Genomic DNA, 21,079 nt, shown 5'->3' with positions numbered 1-21,079 from the left:
GGTCTATGTGGTGCTGATGGTTAAACCCGGGGCTTTGTACATGTTCAGCAAATACTCTACCTACTGAGCTACATCCAGGCCCTCTGAGGTCTTTTATTTTTTACTTAATATGGGAACTAAAATCATTCCATGAGGGTACTACCTCATGACCTAATCATGTTCCAAAGGCTCCACCTTCTGATACTGACATATTGGGCACTGGCTAAGGTTTTAACATACAGATTTTGGGGGGTGGGATTGAAAAACTTCCTATCTAATATGGAGGGAGAAATACTTTTTCATTTACCCGTGTTAGGTTTGTTGGCTGTGTCCTCCAAATTAGATGGACAAAGGGCAGATTAGCAAGAGAAAAACAAGTTATTAATGAGGCAGTGCCTGTGCACAGAGCAAATGACACAAAAGATGTACAGACATCCCCATAAACAGCAAGAATTTTGTAGGGAAGCTATAAGAGGTTTGAATGTGAATGGTGGCTGACTGTGGAAGGACACCGATATGGAGACAAGGCAGACTTTGTGTGGGATGGTTTTCCTGTGTGCTGTCTTCAGGGACAAGACTGTTCACCCTTCCCGGGATGGCGTCACCTCATTGTAATAGCAGAGATTATGCTGTTCTCAGGTAGATCAGAGAGGGCAGAGACGAGCTTCAGTTTCTCAATGACTTTCTTCTTAGAATAATCCTTACGCAGAGTGGCATAGTTGGGGTGCCATGCCATGAACCCCTAAGTAAAAACGACCCTTGTCAGGAACTGATTTTTTTCCGTCTGGAATCCCACCTTGACCATTTGTAAAGAAACAGTAGGTCCTTAGCCCACCCTCACCTTCCCGATTCTGTGCTAGATCCAACTTTTATGTTTCTGAGTAAAACACACTGAAGACAGATTTCTAGCTGGGTGTGATGGCACACACCTGTAACCCTAGCATTCTGAAGGCTCTGGTAGGAGGATTGTGAGTTTAAGACTAGCCTGGGCTACATAACAAATCCTTGTCTCAAAAAAATAAAAAAATAAAAAAGAAGAAGAAAAGAGACAAGATAGTTTCTCTCTATCTATTTTGGTGACAAGTAAGATCCTTTGATGGAAACTGGATCTGTAAGGAAAAAATAAATAATAATTGACAGCATCATTAGCTTCATTAATCAATTCCTGTGACCTATCTCATCAGTTTTCCACTCTATAGTCTTACCTGTGAGGGTTCAATGGCTAAACACTTTTTTGCAAAAAGGTAAATTATTTTAGAATTCAATTTCCTTCTATTTGGCTTCTTTCTCTCTCCTTCCTTCCTTCCTTCCTTCCTTCCTTCCTTCCTTCCTTCCTTCCTTCCTCCCTTCCTTCTCTTTCTTTCTTCTTTCTTTCTTTCTTTCTTTCTTTCTTTCTTTCTTTCTTTCTTTCTTTCTTCCTTCCTTCCTTCCTTCCTTCCTTCCTTCCTTCCTTTCTTTCTCCTCCTCCTTTTCTTTTTCCTTCTCCTCCTGTTCCTCTTCCTTCTTCACTTATCTCTTCCTTTTTTCTTGTTTGCTTCTTCAAAGTCAGTCAGACTGCTTCAACTCAAGGCTTATGGCACTATTTGTGAAGTCCTAGAACATCTCCTGGGCTCAGCCAATGTCAGCACCTTTTATGTTAACTCCCCACTCCTTAGAGACCTGAGCAGCTGAGATGGAACCTCCCTCCCCCAGACATTGGCTATGGTGTAGAGTTTGATCATATTCAATGTCCCAAAGGAATCTTTTGCTTTTGTTGATTCATTGTCAGCTGAGGAAAAATGCTATGGGAAAGGCTGGTTCTCCAAGATTTGGGAAAGAAAATTCTGGAAGCATCTTTCTCTAAGAGGAGGCAGCTTTGCTTTTCTGATGAAGGTTCATTTTGGACAGAGAGATACCTAGCTACCTTTTTTCCTTTCATAGGGACTAAGGAGCCTCAAAGGTCACTGTACCCATAAAGCCCTTCTCTATTGTATATGTTTTAGAGTGGTAGTTCTCTGGGCTTTACACCTACAAGGTATCTATGAACTTATACTACCATAGAACCTTCTAGAAACATTTTGCCCATAGCAGTGGGAACTTTGGACTGCCCTACATCACTTGAGTTCCACCTCACTTCTTCCTGGCCAGTGGGATCCTCTTCTGGTTTGGATGCTATGTCAGATGGGAAAAAACAGGCCTTTGAACATACTAAATATACCAGACCACAAATAATGCAACATTTTCATTAGGCTCCTATAATAGGAAGGCCTGCTACCACAGGGGTACAGCAGCACCTGCCAGCCTGCCATTGGACCATTTGGTATATGCATCATCGGTTCAGTAGACACAATAAACTCCTCATTCCATTCCGTCTCTGGGACTTCAACTCTTAATATCTCTCTTTGGATCCTCATGACCGTCATCTTCTGAGAGAGCTTACTCTCCATTAGACATGACATTGACAATCATGCCCCTAACACTGAGATTCCAAGTGGCACTGTCTAGACTAGAGATTGTCAGTTTAAATCCAGAGCCAGCATCTTCTCTGACACCATGCTGACATGATAGCATGATAACATAATAACAAATATCCCACCATTCCCAGTAAGTCCAGGGCAAGGGAAGACAAGGCTCTTAAGTGCTGTGCTGTCTCCTGGAGGTCAGGGTGGTTTAATATTTAATATTATTCCTCAAATGATCCTTGAATAGTCATCAGACGCTCTAGGGGCGATGCTGTACTCTCACAGGGTTTGGATGTTTATACATTTCAAGCATCGATTCCCAGACCCGGGCTTGTCTACAACCATCCCCCGTCCATTCCCATGCATGGGATGGGAGGACGGAAGGGGCGGACTGAAATGTTTCCATTGGCTCTCACTCCCTACCTCAACCATCACCTTTTAAGCATTCAAGACCATTTGAAGAAGACCTAGCTGTTGGGATGCCTACGAGTGAGTGCTCTTGGTGACCACCTCTTTCCAGTTCCCTTCCTGACTGAGCCATTGGCTCTTTGAATGATGACTTTTGGCTGCAGGTGACCAACAGCTCCCTCCTCCTTCAGGGACTTGCCCTCAACTCGAGGAGAATTGCTTTTTACACAAAGAACTCAAATTTCCTCCCTACACCCACATAGTCACATATTGACCAACTGACACAGGGAAATGAAAGGGAAGCTTCGTGTCTCTTGAGGAAGAGCATCTGTTGTACAGATAACATTCTAGGACTCCACAGGGATGAAGCCTTCCCTTCTTCCTTTTGCCTTTGCTCTTGCCTCCCACCCAGCCCTGCTTTGTCCTGAGAGTACTTCCTCCAGTTATCTGGTGCACCCAGTCCTTGTTTGGGTCTTTGCTTCTGGGTTCAGGTGAGACAGGAGTGGTGACTGAAGACATCTTCATATGCAGAGATGGTGTAATATAAATGAGCAGTGGCAGAGATCACACACATTCCAAAGAAGCATGCATAGCATGAGCTTGGTACAGGCGGGAGAACACTGGTGTGAGTGGAAATTGGGGATTCAGCAGTGGGGCTTATCCGAGATAATCTCTACCCTTCCCCTCCCCTACTTCTTCCCATCTAGGACTAGGGAAGCCATAGGTCAGGGGACGGGGCTGTATGAAGGGCCTTTGTCCTGATGGTTCTAATCAAAGGTCTCCAGAGAGGCTTGAAAGAGTCCTGAGGTAGGAATGATCATGAACCTTCCCTGACAGGCTGAAGGCCTAAAGGCCTAGTCCACCTTGAGATAGTCTTCTCTAGCTAGAGAAAAGGGACAAGGTGATCCTCCTACCTGCCGGACGGTGGGCCTGGGGTCCAATTCACAAGGATTCAGCCATGAAGTAGGCAACTCCCAAGGCCCCCAGAGCCACAGCAACAGTTCCGAGAGCTTGAAGCACGAGAGTTACGGGGAGCGCAGTACTTCCTTGACGGTTTTCTACAAAGCAAAGCAGAAAGGGAGTGGGGGTTGGGGAGAAAGGCTGTGTACTGCAATGAGACAGTGGAACTTAGAGTCTCCTCCTGATCATTCTCCCAAAGGGACACATTGCTCTCACCTCTCTCCACAAAACTTCCTACGAGACCCCTGGGGTATGAGGGTCGGTAGCCTGCGACTGATGCCCAGAGGGGCAACAGGGTACGAGGTTGGTCCAGACCACGATGTGCCAGGTCTTGTTCCAGACACCTCCCACTCACCTCCTCTTTAAGCTTCACAGCAACCCTCTGAGGCATTTTAGAGATTTTTCAGATATCAGGAAATAACATATTAATTACAGTCTCTACAAAGACTGGGACAGCAAACCAGTATAAGTCAGGAACCAGTGAACCAGTATAAGTCAGGAAGCCATTCAGAAAATGTGGTATCTAGTCTGATAAAAAGCCAACTAAAGGAGGGATTCTTGTCTCCATGGATGCCTAGTAGAAGTCCTCTGAGACGGTAAAGACTGCAGAAGCAGGGACTCACGTGGAAAAATAAACTCTTGCCCTGGCTATGGGGTTCTATGCCTCTTTCGCTTGCATTCCTAACTCTGAACTGTGTTTTGGCTTTTCCTACAGCCTAGAATAGCCCTTCTTTCCATCCTAAGCCAGAGAGGGATCCAAGGATACTTTTGGAGTTGGCTCACACACTGGGCACACAATGCTGTGGACCCTGATATGGTACTATTGTCTTACTCTGAAACTCCCAGAAGCCCTCCTGTTCCACACACTACTTGCTTTGTGCACAGGTTTCTAAATGCACAGGTCTTAGCTAGCTTCACAGGCTGAACACACTGGAAGGTGAAGATCTTGTTTAGGTGTCTCTCAGACCACCTAGCATCTTCCCAGAGTAGGATTTGATTTTTTCACCCAGGGGAACACACAGCACCATCTGGCAGCAGATGAATGGACAGACAGACTGTGTGGGTGAGTGGTGGGCAGACTCTTCCTGGCCGGGACTCAATAGATGGTATCTCTGACTCTAGGTATGCTCTGTTCACCAAATAGCTCTGTATCTGTGTGGGTATTATTATTATTATTATTATTACTATTATTATTATTATTATTCAAGAGAAGGAGCTGGAAAGGGTAAGAGAGGAGGATGGCATGGTGGGCTGTGCTCCTGATGTAGCGATATGAGATCCCCAAGGGGTTTTGTGAAGTCCTGAGTATAAGCAGGGTGGCTCATTTGGGTAGAGGCCCCTCTCCTGGCCCCAACACATGACTCAGAAAGAGTGAGGACATTTTCAGTCTGTTCTTAACATGGACAGAACCCTTTTCATGGGTGCCAGTGGGTAGATGACATATGACATTTCTCTTGAGGCATTGTGGAAGAGGAGCAATAGGACCGAGACTGGGTGATGTCATGATAAAGGAAGGAGATGATGCTAATAGACTGGTCTAGAAAACATGGCCCCTGTGAGGACTCCTGGTAAAAGCATGGCATGTTCTGTGTGGGACAGATTTTGCTATTATTGGCAGAAGGGACCTATGAGTTACGCGATCAGGTTTATCATTGAGTTCCAGGGATAATTAACATGCCGTTTAATAAATAGACACTCCCTGTGTATGGTATGGGTCAAAAAAAAAAAAGTGAATGGCTAACCAATGTGTAATCACACAGCTCTGGAGTTTACAATGGGCTGGGTGGGAGGGTGCTGTCAGCAGAGAAGACGGTTTCATAGAAAAAGGAACAGACAAAGAGCTGGCCCACCAAACCAGAGACATTGTTATTTAGAAGGAACGGCTTTGCTTTTGAAAAGCCTATGATGTTTGGAGGAAGTTACACACAGTTGCCAACCAGATCTGAGGACCGAGCCTGGCCCTGGGAACTCTACACCCAAGGCTTTTTAGCCCTCCCGTTCATGCGGAACCTGTAGAAGGTGAGAAGGTTTGGGACTCCTCTCCCTGGCATGGATGACCAGTCCCGAGGTAGGAGGACATCAAAGATTCGGCTATGGCAAAGCCCCAGACGATGCCAGCAAGCGGAGCTGCCCGGGCAGGCTGCACAGGAGCAGGAGCGTGGGGCCACATAGGTCAGAGGCACTGCTGGACAGAGAAGGAGAGAGATGAGGACTGCACCTGGTTCTTGGGAGTGGGACACAGTCTCTAGGACAGTTCTAGAAGTCATGTTATTGGGAGTTGGTAAAGGCTAAGAGGCGGATTCTAGCAGGTGTTGTAGGGCATCAGTGGGACATCTTTGCAGGTTATATCTTGCCTTGGGCCCTTCACATAATCCCTCTCTCCACTTCCTAGCAGATTCACTGTGAGCTACACCTTGCCGTGATACGTGGATACTCTTAAAACCGTGAGCCAACGTGAATAAGTCATCGTTTCAGTAATTTCTCAGATAACTGGGTCACGGTGATGAGAAAGTTAACAAATTCAGTAGGCCATGGACAGTCCCTCCTTTGCCTCTTCAATACCCTATCGTTTTAAAGGTTTAAAGATGTGGTGCTGGAAGGTTTTGCTTTCTACTGACACCAGCTCTGAGGCTATCACCCAGAAATGTCTACATGGTTGAAGCTCATGTTGCACACAGACACCAGTCACAGAGTCACCGTTGTCCTGGCAATTCCTTGGCTTGAGAGCTCTGGTTCTCTCATGGTTTGTGTTCGTTCTCTGCTCAGACTGTTTTAGGATTGCTGTGGCCCAGAGTGTGAGTTGCTCAAGGACATAGAGTACTTTGGTCATGGTTCAAGGAAAGGTCAGAGAAAGATCCCCTCTTCCTCCTCCTCCTTCTCTCTGGAGGACCTGCTGGCCTCTTGGTATTGGAAGGTCAGTTGTGGTCAAGGGTAGGGAATCTGGAATCAGAATAGACTCAAGTTTCCCTTTCAACCATACCAAGGGCTGCTCCAGAGGACAAAGGAATATTTCCTCCCTACAGTATCGTCAGATAAGATGGACGGAAATGGATGAATGAAGTACTAGGCATGGAAGGAACAGTCAATGGTCACTTGTCTATCTTCATTATCCTCAGTGGTCTGGAGCATCCCAGCTTTCCAACTCCACTTGAGTCCCCTTGATACTGTCCAAAGTTTTGTCTCTCATTGGCTATCCAAGAAGATGGAGACTTCTTTTTGACAGCTGGCCAGCCATTTAATATTAGGCAGAGCTAAACTAAATTAAAATGATGGCTACAAAATACTGTTTTTACATTTTTGGTTTGCTTTATACATTGCGCAGACCCTTTTCTAGTATCTTCTGTGGGAAGGGATGACAAGCAGAAATATAGGATGCCTATTTGGAACAGATACTAAGGATTATAACATTATTTGTGGCTTATCTGAAGTTAGGAGTTAGTCAGGAGTCCTATATTTTGATCTAGCCATCCTCTCTGTAGTCCAAGGTCAGATCTCTTAGGGTAACATGGAAAGACAAAACAAAACTCCTATCTTCCATCTGACAAACAGAAACCCCCAATTCTCTCAAAGGCTGTACCATAGTCATCTACCTCCATCACCCTGTACTATCTTCTTTGGAGTGGTCTGGCCTCTCGAATAACCAATAAAAGGTAGCCAGAAGGCATATCACTGCTTCCTTTCTTTTAGTCTATATTTGCTTTTAATTTCTGAATGGATACTAACTGACTCCTAATGAGAGGGTCTCCCCCCATGGAGCCGTAAATGTTAGTATGTATCCATGGCTGTTTGCAGCGAGACCTGAGATGCTACAGAAGGACATAGCCTAGGGATTCTACTCTCTCATAAAAATCATCCTCTTGGCCGGGCGTGGTGGCACATGCCTTTAATCCCAGGACTTGGAAGACAGAGGCAGGCGGATTTCTGAGTTCGAGGCCAGCCTGGTCTACAAAGTGATTTCCAGGGCAGCTAGGGCTACACAGAGAAACCCTGTCTTGAAAAACCTAAGGGGGAAAAAAATCATCCCCTCCACAGCTTATAAACTTAGCCCCGGGCAGCATGCTGACTATACACCACCACCACCAGACTGGAGCCCACCTCTGGTAGCTCTGGGACTCTATCAGCAAGAAGGCTAGAACTGCCTTAAAGCAGGAAGTCCGCCCACCTGCTTTCCTGCTTGGAAGAATTGGTTTAGGTTCCATGGGTACCAGGAACGGAGATGAGGCAGGTTTCTCTGGAGGCGGGAGAGGCTGTGGTGTATGCTGTTGCGGTTTAGGCTCAGGGTTAACTTGGTGTGGTGTGGTGGACTCCTGGCAAGGCTGTGGCTTAGATGGTGGCGAGGCGGGCTCTGGACATGACGGCGGGGTTTCTGAGCTGGGCTGCTGTGAGGAATCGGAGCTAGTCTGCGGTGAAATGGAATTCCTGCGGCGCCTGGAATCAGACTTTTTCTTTTTGACCTTCTTCATGGTGATCCTTCTAGAGTAACACCGTGGAGCTACATGGAGCTGTGAATTTCCTGGCTCCCTCCCTAGGTAGGCAGTCTCCCCTGTGGGTATGTCTCTGATCTTTGACCACAGCAAGGTCCCACAGACAAGAGTCACCCATACCTCCTGTGAGGTCACAAAAGCCAGGCTGGCCCCTGTGGCTAGGGCTCTGGCACCGGTTTCCTCTCCCAGGGCTTCCTGCTTGAACCGGCAGGAGGCAGCAGCTGCCTTGTTCCTCCATGGTCTAATTAAGACAGTCTTTGGGCCTAAGAGAACTGGATCCATGATTATGTGACCAGAGCCTCAGGCACCTTTCGGCTGCACGTTCCAGGGTCCGTGAGAGCTACTTTTTATTCGAAGACATCCTGAATAGGAAGGATTCTCAGCTCCGTTGCTGGTTTCTACGTGTCTATCCCCAAACACAAACATTATGGTTAACATTTAGGGAACTTTCCTGAAGATTTGACTTCCTTTTTTAGCATTTTACCTCCCACAACCCACTGCCTTCTGTCATCTCTGAATATATGTGAACACGAGTGCTTGCTTGTATGAGTGTGTGTGTATGTCTAAACTTTTATAAGAATCCTCGAATTTGGCCAATTCTACCTTAAGCCAGTTCTCAGAAAACGAAAAATTTCTCAAATTCATTTCATTGGTATTACCTCCCAAAACACTGGTTAGGTCAAACAAACTATGAATCTCTTAACAATTTAACTTCCATTTTAGGGTGGAAGAGTGAAAAGTGTTTTGAAAAGATAGCCTGTCACACATCACAATAGAAAAGTGCGTTCCCAGAAAGAACTTCCTCCATGAAGTAGGTAAGCTGCGTGGGTAAAGTACACCTGCCCTACTCAGACACCAGAAGCTGGGGAAGGGGTGAGGATGCAGTAAGGAGGGTGGAGGGAGAGCGAGTGAGCCAGAAAGGTCCTAGACAAGCTACACACAAAGGCTAGACCAGATGTCAACAGTGAAGTGAGAGAATCTATTTTCAGGCTTCTAGAGCCAGCAAAGACTTTGCTGACTATTATTATTATTATTACATTATTGTCATCACTATTATTATTATCCCAAAAAGGATATTGATGTTCAGAGAAATTCAGTTATATAAGTACCTCCCAAACTAAATCCCCATTTCTAGTTGATTGGTGACACACTCAAGATTAAGTTCTAAAGGGTTATTTTTCTTTATGACCCCAGTAGGCAATGGGGAGTCAGATTATACAGACTTTGAAATTAAAGAATTGGAAAAAAATTAAGTTTCTTGCATGAGAAGATTAGAGAAAGATATGGGTTGGGAGTGCAGCTTAGATCAGTATGGCTCAGGCTGTGTCTGGTTGGTTTGGAGCAAGGCGGTTCAGTGGGTAGGTGAATCTACAAGAAGCTGGCAGTTTCTGAGGTCAAAGATCTATGGGCCATTTGAAGGGATGACATTCAGAATCAGGCTGGAACCTTTTCAGTGACTGCTAGACTTTGACTGATGAGCATAACCTGATTGAAATCAGTTTCTCAGTCTCAGTCCTGATTGACACTATGGGCTAGATAATATCTTTTGGAGGAGGCTGTTCTGTGTGTTATAGGAAGCTCTGCAGCCTCTCTGGCTTTGACTGGCCAGCACCCCATCAGTGTAAGGAAAAGAACATCTCCAGATGTGGCTAAATATGCCCAGAGCTTGGAGAAGGTGTTAACATTTTTCCTGGTTGAAAACAACCGGTTTAAACGAATCTGATGGGACAGGAACATATTTGGGTAGAATTTAAGTAGCCATGAAATAGCCAGTTCATTTCTCCTTAAAGGGATGCCACAGGGTATGGGACACACAAGCTTGTGTTCTGGGAGATAGAGGACAGAATACAGGTTGAGGAATGTTTGTACCATTAAGGAGAAATGGTTCAGAAGCAGGGAGAAATCCTCATAAGAGTTTCCTGCCAAGAACTGGCTCTTCTACATCACAGTCACAGTGCACTTAGCTTAGGCTTATGTCTAGCTTTGTCTTAGCTTTCATTCCCCTTGCCCTAGATTTGGGCAAGGAGAGCCAACAAGTTTCAGAATCGATAGAGAGTGAAAGGGGAAGGATGGGGCCCTTCAGAAGACTCTAGGCAGAAATTTTCTTACTAAGAGGTTGTTGCCAAAGACAGGCTAGGATTTTTGTAGTCCCCGAGGAGAGTCTCAATTGGAATGGGCTCATCAGTGGGGACTTTTTAAACCAGAAGCCTTGTCATGTGGTAGTGAGTTTAAAAGGTTGGAGGTTAGGTAGCAAGGATAAGACTTTGAGTGTGATAATACCATGCCCCATCAACAACAGTCCCTTAGGTTCTGGCCTTTCAGGGTGTTCTGCACACTAGAGTGAGTGTGTCACCATCCATCCCAAAGTTAGCCTCTACGTGCTGAGTCTGGTCTGGCATCAAGCAGTCCTTCATCCTTGCATGTCATGTGGTAGGGGAATGGGTCTAACTAGAGAGAGATAGCTTGCTGTGGCAACTAGCTGAAAGGACAGCAGAGCCTCTGTAATGGAACATCGAGGTGCCTGTGCTCAGAACACTTTTCTGGGTCCTATGCTGTCCCAGGAAGGGGCTTCTGGAAACAGAAAGTGCCCAAAGTCCATGTTAAGAACATACTGCTCAGTGACTCTAGGCTACAAATTAACCCTCCGGGGTCACAAGTTTACTAGGGGCTTTGAGTAAAAAACACAGTGGTAAAAGCTAGTTGACTCTTTTGAAGTCCCAACCTTAGAGAGGTGCTGTGAAGACTGGAGGTGAAGAGCCCCTCGCACAGTGACTGGCTCACAATAGGCTGCTTTTATTGTCATTCTATCCCCTGGAGAAGTAACAGACTAGAGAGTCCCCTAAGGAACTTGGGAATGGCGTTAGTGCATTTGGAGAGGAGGAGGATGGGCTATTACAGGTCCTACAACATCCCTCAGGACGTTATAAAAGCATGATTTCTCTCCTACACTGTGTGTGTGTGTGTGTGTGTGTGTGTTTGGGGGCGGGGGGCGCAGATAGTCGGGAGAGGTAACCCTCTGGGTTAACTCGGAACAGTTTCAGATTGTCCCAGCCCACACATCTTGGGGAAAGGATGCTGGTTCATTACCATTCAGATCGTACCCCAAACGTCTGGAAGGCACCAACACAGGGGCTCTGAGGTCAGGGATTTGCTCACTTCTCAGGGGGAACAACAATCCCAGTCTCCACCCTCGGGCCCCTCACCATCCGTTTGGGTCTGGCGATCCACTAGGTGGACCATGTGCGCTTGGTTATCAGCGCGCTGGACGTCCAGGACACCCTGGGGGCGGCTGGGACAGAACACTGCTGTGTGCACCTCGACCCCCGGGTTTTCTGAAGAGAAGACGCTGTATAGCAGGTCCCCCAGACGGCGGCGCGACTCGTCCTCCTCATCCGGCCGCGGCTGCACCAGGATCCCGACGAGCGCGGCTGGCGGGCGACGCTCCTGGACCCGTACCTGCTGCAGGAGCAGCTGAAGTCGCGGCAGCTGCGTGTCCAGCGCCGATGCGTGGCACAGCACCAGGAGCAGCTGCTTGCCGGGCTCTGAGCTTAGCTCGGCGATCTCAGCGGCTTCAGAGCCGGGGTTCCCTTGTGGAGCCCAAGGCTTCTCGCAACCAAGCAAGTCCTCCTTCTTGAGACGCGAGAGCTGCGGCATCTTTGCTCGCCGCTTGGCGGCCGGGGCTTCGGGGTTGTCCGCCAAGCTGTCGCTGGTGCGCTTGAGTCGCCGTCTGGCACTGCGGCAACTACTTTGGCAGTCTGTTGCTTGGGTGTTGGGCAGGGTCGTGTAGCTTTCATCCTGCTTGAAGAACTCTCTTATTAACAGCACCCGACCGCGGCCTGAGACGGACTGACTTGGGGTCTCCGGTTGCTCCTTGATCTTTTCCTTCTTTGGGGCTCTTGAGGGCTGCTCCCCAGGCCTCTGTTCCATGTCTGTCCGGTTCTCTTGTCCCAATGGCCTGGGACCCCTGTTAGCCAAAGGAAAGACTGCCTTTCCCTGGAGCATGTCACAATACCCCTCGGCCTTACAGCCTTCTGCCTCAAGCAGCCAAGGGCCTCCACTTTACTATTACTCAGGAATCTTCCAACACAGGAAATTGATGTTGAATGCTGGAATAATATATGGTTCTTCCCTCTCACTCTCCTCTCCCTCCTTCCCCTCCCCGACTTTTAAAATTATTTATTTATTTGTTTGTTTGTTGATTGATTGATTGATTGTTTTTCCGAGACAGGCTTTCCCTGTGTAGCCCTGGCTGTCCAGGAACTCAGGCTGGCCTCGAACTCAGAAATCCTCCTGCCTCTGACTCCCAAGTGCTGGGATTAAAGGTGTGTGCCACCACTGCCCAGCTCCGCCCCCCCCCACCCCCTCTTAAAAGGCACATCTTTCAGACTATACATGGACCTCTTATATTAAAGCCTAGAAGAAAAAAAAAGGCATTTTAAAAACAGTAGACCAGATGTGATCTGGACACCTGGGATTCTGAGAGTTGGATAATTTGCTCATTTTGCTAATTTGCTTTTTAAAATGAGTTTTGTAGCCTGGATGGTGGTGGTGCACACCTTTAATCTCAACACTCAGAAGGCAGAGGCAGACAGATCTTTGTCAGTTTGAAGACAGCCTGGTCTACAGAATGAGTTCCAGGACAGCCAAGGCTACAAAGAGAACCCCTGACTCAAAAAACAAAACAAACAGAAACAAACAAACAAGAGCCTTGAAAATGTCTGTTTTTTTTTTAATATAAAAATAACAAACATGAAGGCAAGCTGTAAGCCAGAAAACACTGAGCTGAACTCCCACTAAAATGTTCAAAGCCAAGGGAAGTTCCGGCAAAGCCAGAATGGCCTGTCATGGCAGAACCAGATTGGACAGTGATTATGTCTGTTCAGTCCTGGTTTTCAGCCTTTGTCCAGAAACTCAGCTACCTCCACCCAGTCCTGAGGCAGAAGGGAGACAGGGCTTACCATGGGCAGAAAGCAGAAAGCCTTGCTTAGGTCTTTACTTTTGCTTTCTAGTCCAACTTGTATGAAAATGTCCTAAATTGGGGAGGAGAAAGGAACAGAGGTCTCAGGCGCTCCAGATGTGAACTCTGTCACCTCCACAGCTGCTCATCAGGTCAACTCCAATTGGAGCTGTCAGAGGAACTTGTACAGGACCTGTAAAAGGCCAGTCATGGGCACTCTCTTCTTCGTCAGCCCATGGCACACTGAAGCACAGTGTGACAAGAGAGGCAGAGAGGTGGCAGGCCTCCCAGACTCTCTGAGACCTTTGTGAGGTGGATGGGTCATCAGAAAACAGTCTACTGGCCCATAGGGTTCTCAGGCCCTACCTATCCTTTTTAGGGGAGAGGGAGGCTTGCAAGAAGCAACATGAAAGGCAAGTGTCAGCTGCGGGAAGCGGGTGCGGCCACATGGGCCAAGACGGCGCCCTGGCCCACTGCCAGGCCCCGTGAACCCCACATGTTTACTGCCTTGCCCAAACATGCAGTAAAACTGCATACATATTCCTCATGATCCGGATCTGTCAGCCTATCTGTGACCGCCTGAGCTCATGCATGGTGCGTGTGTGATTCTGATTGGTTGAGGTGGTGTGGGGCGAGATGAGGTCAGTTGCCTTGAGGATAGAGTATAGCCCTTGCTGCAAGAAGGACAGTAAAGAAGAAGCTGCTGGGGAGAGAGCTGTAAGAGAAAAAAGCTGCAAGTAAAGAAGCTGCTGCGAACCCGCCTTGGTGTCCGTGTTGTTCTTGTCTCTGTGGGTTGGAGACTGTGGTGAGTGGTGGCTCGTATGGGGAACTCATTGCATTGGTTGGCAAGGGTAAGTAAAGAAAGTACAGGCCTTTGAAAATTTTAGTAAGCAGCGGTAAGGAAATTTTAGTAAGCAGTGGTAAGGAAATTTTGGTAAGCAAAGGTAAGTAGAGACAGGTTCCCCAGGAAAAAAGGGATGAAGCATTAAGGATCTCAGGAATAGAGACAAGGGAATTTCAGCAACTAAAGAAAGCATAGGCCTGCTCACCCGCCATCTTTCTTGCTGGCGCTTCCCTCCTCACAGCTCTCAGCTGAGGAAGTCCAAGTTGCTGAGCCTCCGCGGCCGTGTGAGTGCCTGTTCCGGAGCCTCTGTGGAGCCGCGGCAGGCCTGGGCACAGACATGGAGTCAGTGACTTTTGAGGATGTGGCTGTGAACTTCACCCTGGAGGAGTGGACTTTGCTGAATCCTTCACAGGAAAATCTTTACAGAGCGGTGATGAGAGAAACCATCAGGAACCTGCATGATATAGATACCAAGTGGTAGAGAAGCTGTGTGAGTATGAAGAAGATAGTCAATGGGAAGAAATCTTCAATGAGATTCCAGATCCTGTGGTGAGCCAGAAAACTGGAGAAAAGCCCTGTGAAAGCCATGTGTATGGAGAAGATATCACTGGTCATTCATCTCTAAATGTGTCCCTCAGAGGTCAGACTAGATGCAAAACACATGAGTATAAAGAACACGGAGAGAAGCCATGTAAATGTAAAGACAGTGGAGTGGCTTTTGGTTCTCCCCAGAGCTTTCTGAAGCATGAACAAATTTACACACAAGAGAAACCCTATGCCTGTAAACAGTGTGACAAAGCCTTTAAGTATCTCAGTTCTCTTCAAAATCATAAAAGGATCCATAATAGAGAAAGAAACCATGCGTGTAAACAATGTGGGAAATCTTTTAAGAGACAGAGTAATGTTCAAGCCCATGAGAGAAATCACACTGGAGAAAAACCCTATGTGTGTAAGCACTGTGGGAAAGCCTATACTTCCTACAGTACCCTTCGAGCACATGAAAGAAGTCACACAGGAGAGAAACCCTATGTGTGTAAGCATTGTGGGAAAGCCTATACTTCCTACAGTACCCTTCGAGCACATGAAAGAAGTCACACAGGAGAGAAACCCTATGTGTGTAAGCATTGTGGGAAAGCCTATACTACCTACAATACCCTTCGAGCACATGAAAGAAGTCACACAGGAGAGAAACCCTATGTGTGTAAGCATTGTGGGAAAGCCTATACTTCCTACAGTACCCTTTGAGCACATGAAAGAAGTCACACAGGAGAGAAACCCTATGTGTGTAAGCATTGTGGGAAAGCATTCACTCAATCTAGCTACCTTCGAATACATAAAAGAACTCACACAGGAGAGAAACCCTACATCTGTAAGCAATGTGGGAAAGCCTTTGCTCGTTCTAGCCACCTGCAAATACATAAAAGAAGTCATACAGGAGAAAAACCCTATGTATGTAAGCAGTGTGGGAAAGCCTTTGCTCAATCCAGTTACCTTCACATACATCAAAGAAGTCACACTGGAGAGAAACCTTACGTATGTAAGCAGTGTGGGAAAGCCTTCACTTTGTCCAGTTCCCTTCGAAGGCATGATGTAGTTCATTCAGAAGAGAAACCCTATATTTGTAAGTGTTGTGGGAAAACCTTTGGTTGTTACAGTAGCGTTCAGAAACATGAAAAGACTCATAGAGAAAACAGACTCTGTTAGTGTAATAAATATGGGGAAACTTAGTTGCTCTGATTCTTTTCAAATACATGACATAGCTGACACTGGAAAGAAACCCAAGGTTTGTATCCATTATGGGATGCTTTCATTGACCTTAGTTCTTTTTAATACCATGGAAGGATTCACACTGGAGAAAAACTTCTGGATATAATACAGAAAAATGTTCATTTATTCCGCTTCTTTAACAAACATGGAAAAACTTACACTGGAGAGAAATCCTAAATATAAAATGTGGAAACACTTCATTATCACTTGACCGTCTAAAATTCATGAAAATGTGTAATCCATAGCATGAAGAAGTGTTTTCGATCCATTTGCAAATGCAAGATAACAGTATGGAAGCCGGGCGTGGTGGCGCACGCCTTTAATCCCAGCACTTGGGAGGCAGAGGCAGGCGGATTTCTGAGTTCGAGGCCAGCCTGGTCCACAAAGTGAGTTCCAGGACAGCCAGGACTATACAGAGAAACCCTGTCTTAAAAAAAAAAAAAAAAAAAGATAACAGTATGGAGAGAAAACCCTTGAATAAAAATGATATACTAAGAATAGGCTCTTCAGACGGCCCACATGCAACAATGCACATGGAATCGGAAGATTGAGTATGAAAAACACAGCAGTTTTCTGTTTTCCTGTGTGCGATGGCATATACCTATAATTCCAGTACTTGGGAAGTGTAAAACTAAAGATCAAGAGTTTTGAGTTCTGGGCTGTGTTGTCTACCTGATAAAAGAAATTTTTGTGTGTTATTTTTCTTTATTCTTAATAATTTCAATCGTATATACAATGAGTTATGAGCATATTATTCCATTTTCTCCAGCCCATTAAATCCAGTTACTGCTGCTCATGTGTACATGAGCATAGCTACTTCCTCAGAAGCTGTCAACTGTCAATAACTCCTCAGTAAGGGGTGAAGGTTCAAGATCATCTACCCCATTAATGCTAGAATTTTGGCTGTCTTAATCCAATGTAGGTAATCACAAATACTACAAAGTCATGGATATAATAGCCATATAGTGAACAAAAGACTGCATTTCACACTACCCCCATCTGACTTGTATTCTTTCTACCTCCCAGAAAATTGTTTTAATAAAGTTTGATTTTTCTCTTAAAAAAAAAAAAAAAAAAAGGAAAGCATAGGCCTGATAGGTTCCCCGGAAAAAAGGGGATGGAGCCCTAAGGTTCTCAGGAATAGAGACAAAGGGAATTTCAGTAACATGGGTTCAACTCTGCGACTAAAATGAAAGTAAAAATGTTAGCCATCTGGAACTTGGTCAGGGCGTGCTTGAGGGACGCCAGTGGAAAGCACAATGCTGAAATAGAGGAAGGAGCAGCGGCGCTTGAGGAGGCTAAGGAGATTGCTTCTCAGGCTAGCTGCTGAAAACCTAAACAGCTTAGACAACAAACCAAAGATAAGAAAGAGAAGAAGGAATCTAGCTCGGAAGGGTCTACTAGTGACAGCGACAGGACTGATAGCATGAACGTCTGTAGTCGGATGTCCCGCTGGAGTTTGAGGCGCAGCAGGCCACCCGAACCATCAGCCCCTCCGTTGTCTTCTCCTCCCCCCTATAAAGATGAGGAAGACAAAAGGGGAAAGTGTAGTCTTCATGCAAAAGTCTGGAAAAATGTGCCCGCCATTGCGGGGGCCTTCCCAGTATTTCAGGATCAACAGGGGCAAAAGTATCATGAACCCCTGGATTGGAAGGTTGTACAAAGATTGAAGGAGTCAGTTTTGACTTATGGGGTCCAGGCTGCCTTTACTGTAACTCAGGTTGAGTCCCACATAGCCCAGCTAATTCTTAAGAGTATAAAGGTGGGGCGAGGAGCTTTTGGTAAACAACCTGATGTAAAACAGATTGAGGTACTTGCCTCCACTAATTGGCTTCAGTTTGTCATGAGAAATCCTATGATATACCCCAGAATTACTCAGACTGAGCCAATCCCAGGTGCTGTTAATGTATTTACTGATGGATCCAAAGGCAGCATGGGAGTAGTTTATGTTGAAGAAAATCAACCCCAAGCTCATGTATTTCCCTATCAAACTGCACAAGCTGTTGTTGGAGCAGTTAGTATTTGCTTCCTGCATTACTCATATGTCAGGAATGTGTGTAACCTCTGTTCAGTATCAGAATTTTTTCCAGAGCTGCAAATCTTTTGCGTGCAATTGGTGCAATGCTGCTAGGAAATTGGAGTCATGATCTCGACACAAAGATGAAGGAATTGTGAGCATCGATTGCTGCTGTGAACAACACCCGTGTGGAGATTGCAACTGCAAAGCAATGGCTGGAGATCATCCAGGGAACTGTGGGATTCTTAAAAAATTGGGAAGGGATGGCCTTTTGGGCGCTCCTGCTGACTGTTGTGTGTGGAGGAATGCTTTGGTGGATGGCACATATGCGAAGGTGGCATAGGGCTGATAAACGAGCCTTAGTGCAGGCTATGGCAGACTTGGAAGCAGGAACATCCCCCCAATGTTGGCTCAACATGCTGGATTAGTAATCAATGACGGGTAAACCCTCACATGCGCATACCAGCCTAAAACAGGATGGTGAAAGTGAGTTTGTCACTCCCATGACGGGTAAGGATGTGGCACAGAAGGGGGCAACCTAAGACAGATGTTGATCCCAGAGCTACTAATAAAACAAAAAGGGGGAGATGTGGGAAGCGGGTGCGGCCACATAGGCCAAGACAGCACCCTGGCCCATTGCCAGGCCCCGTGAACCCCACATGTTTACTGCCTTGCCCAAACATGCAGTAAAACTGCATGTGTATTCCTTGTGATCCGGATCTGTCAGCCTATCTGTGACCACCTGAGCTTGTGCCTGGAGTGTGTGTGATTCTGATTGGATGAGGTGGTGTGGGGCGAGGTGAGGTCAGTTGCTGCAAGAAGGACAGTAAAGAAGAAGCTGCTGGGGAGAGAGTTGTAAGAGAAAAAAGCCGCAAGTAAAGAAGCTGCTGTGTGAACCCTCCTTGGTGCCCATGTCGTTCTTGTCTCTGTGGGCCGGAGATTGCTACGGTCAGCTGGTGTTAAATAATGAATATTGGGCTGAATGGCTGGACCCTTTAAACTCCTTGTTGCATTTAAGTTGATGTAGCAGAGAGATTCAAAGATACATGGCTTGGCTTAGAAAAGATAGCGCTTTGTTTCCTCTGTTGGTAATTGGGGCTCTTTGCTGTCTTCAACATGGAGTCTTCTTTCCTGCCTCCAGGGGCTGCTGGTCCAGGGCTCCCTAGCTCCTGACTAGCAGGAAGATGAGAAAGAAGGGAGAGGAAAGCAGTCTTTTTGGCTCACATCTTGGAAAGTGGATGAATTATTTCCATTCATTTTGCCTGGGCAACCCAGGCTGGGAAATAGCCTCCTCCTGGCTGGTTAGACACCAATTCCATCCTTGGTGGGTTTTCTCACCTCCTGGGAGAAGTGAGCAAAAATCCAAAGACATTTGACAAGCTCTTCTGACTCTAAATGTTGCCCTAGTAATGTGGGGTCTTCCTGTGTGCTGGGTGTTAGAAGGTTTTCCATGTTTGCAGGGCATGGCTGCAGAGATCATCACTTTTTCAAGTTACAGCAGCAGGAACAGAAGGCTCAGGGAGGTTAAACAGTCTCCATTCACTCGGTGAGCGGTAGGTCTGGGGTTTGGTGCAGGCAGGACTAGCTGAAAATGCCTTCTTCTAAGCAACAGTACCATGGCTCCTTGAGACAGAAATGGGGTTGACTCAATGTTACACAGTTTTCTGGAGGTCAATACTGATGAAAGTCAAGGGCACTGGCAGGAGGAGGGGTCTTTGGGTGGCAAAGCCTCTTGGGCCTCACATTTCTGAGGTCACAGTAAAGGGTCATTTTTTAAAAACACACTTTGTTGTGTGGAGGGAGCTCTTTTACTGCATTAAGTTTTATAAAAGTAATGATTTCTAGGTTAGAGAAAGTCAATGAAGTCCTGCTTTGATTAAAAAGTTGAATTAAGACAATTCATAAGCAGAGGAGTGAGAGGCCTTGATTATATTTGAGACACCGTGTCTGGTATCTGGTGGACATATTGGCACCCCATATGACATTTAACTTGAGAAAGAATTGTCTTTAACTAAAAGCATTTATATTTATGTGTATGTGCAGCACCTGTGGAATCTAGAAGAGGGCACTGGATCTCCTGGAACTAGGGTTATAGGTGGTTGCGAGCTACAGAGTGTGAGTTGGAAATTGAACCTGGGTCCTCTGCAAGAGCAGCTACCACCCAGAACTGCTGAACCATCTCTCTGGCCCCGAAAAAGATCATCTTGATAGTAGTCTGAATCTTTTGGGTAATGTTACAGTTAATTTTTATTATTTCTGAATTATTTTAAATAACAAAAATATAGACAAAAGACATTGTGGTTTATGTTTTGTTTGCTGGGATCAGTAATCTCGAGGGATGTCACCTGCTCATATGGTGAGGACACTCTTGCAGTCCCACGGAGAGGCAAGAGTGAAGCCTTCTCTACCAGCACCTGTTAAAGGCACCATCTTGGAAGTGTCCAGCCTTAGTCAAACTTAGATGACTTCATATATATCTTGTCTGCAACTTTGGGAAAGACATCAACTAGAACCACACACCTGAGCTGCACTCTAGTTGGATTCCCCCACGTGCGGGCTGAGATGGCATTGGTTTAGCCCATTAAGTTCTGAGGTAAATTCTTAGTAATAAATAATACAGTTATTGTCTATTCCTAATCTACACTTTCTGAAGGAACTCCATTTTATAAACATCCAGCCTGCCAGAGGTTGCGTCATTGCTCTAGTCCTGTGGTAGGCAGCCTGCCGGCCCCCTTGCAGATGCTCCCATCTAACTATGATGAACATGTTAGGTTACCCAAGGCAAGGAAGGGGATGAAAGGTTACACATGGTTTTAAAACAAGTTATTCTGAATTTCTCCAGGTGGGTCTGTTCTAACCCCAAAGATCCTCAAAGGAGAGGTAGAGGAAATAAAGTCAGAACGTTGGCTTTGAAGGTCAAATGGAGCCTTTGAAGGTCAGGTCTTAGAGGTTGGAGAGGTGAAGAAATGGACTCTCTCCACCTCTAAAAGGGACTGCATCTCAGAGTTAAAGTCAACCACCAGAACTGGAAAGTGGCAAGGATGTACCGGTTTAAGCCAGTGAGGTTGTGATGTATCATAAGATGAGATGATCAAATCATACAACCAGAAAATGGCAGAGCAGGGAACCAAGTTCAGTATGTCTGACCCAAAGCCATCTTTCGCTCTACAGAGATCCCAAACCCTCACTTTTCCCCCTGACTCTATCCCTGAACCTCAGCCA

At 46.2% G+C, this 21,079-nt stretch overlaps 1 protein-coding gene and 1 pseudogene across 12 annotated transcripts; one reads left to right on the top strand and one right to left on the bottom strand.

Annotated features, from left to right (window-relative positions):
* Window positions 1-338: 338 nt before the first annotated feature.
* Spata3 (spermatogenesis associated 3) lies at window positions 339-12,269 on the bottom strand. 12 transcript variants are annotated; one of them, XM_030242857.1, is made up of 5 exons: window positions 11,476-11,986; window positions 7,951-8,678; window positions 5,799-5,973; window positions 3,743-3,886; window positions 339-721 (listed from the first exon to the last, which is right to left on the bottom strand). In XM_030242857.1, exons 2-4 carry the CDS (start codon window positions 8,552-8,554, stop codon window positions 3,781-3,783), a joined length of 885 nt encoding a protein of 294 aa, XP_030098717.1. In that variant the 5' UTR covers window positions 8,555-8,678; window positions 11,476-11,986; the 3' UTR covers window positions 339-721; window positions 3,743-3,780. The 12 variants fall into 12 exon arrangements, with proteins under 12 accessions (XP_030098717.1, XP_030098718.1, XP_030098723.1 ...); XM_030242858.1 differs by having other exon boundaries at window positions 5,799-5,970; XM_011248071.3 differs by lacking the exon at window positions 339-721 and adding an exon at window positions 1,034-1,088.
* Gm18180 (predicted gene, 18180) lies at window positions 14,414-15,897 on the top strand (annotated as a pseudogene).

The sequence above is a fragment of the Mus musculus genome, chromosome 1 (assembly GCF_000001635.26).
Source record: "Mus musculus strain C57BL/6J chromosome 1, GRCm38.p6 C57BL/6J".
Lineage (NCBI taxonomy): Eukaryota > Metazoa > Chordata > Mammalia > Rodentia > Muridae > Mus > Mus musculus.
This window is presented reverse-complemented; position numbering and strand designations above follow the sequence as displayed.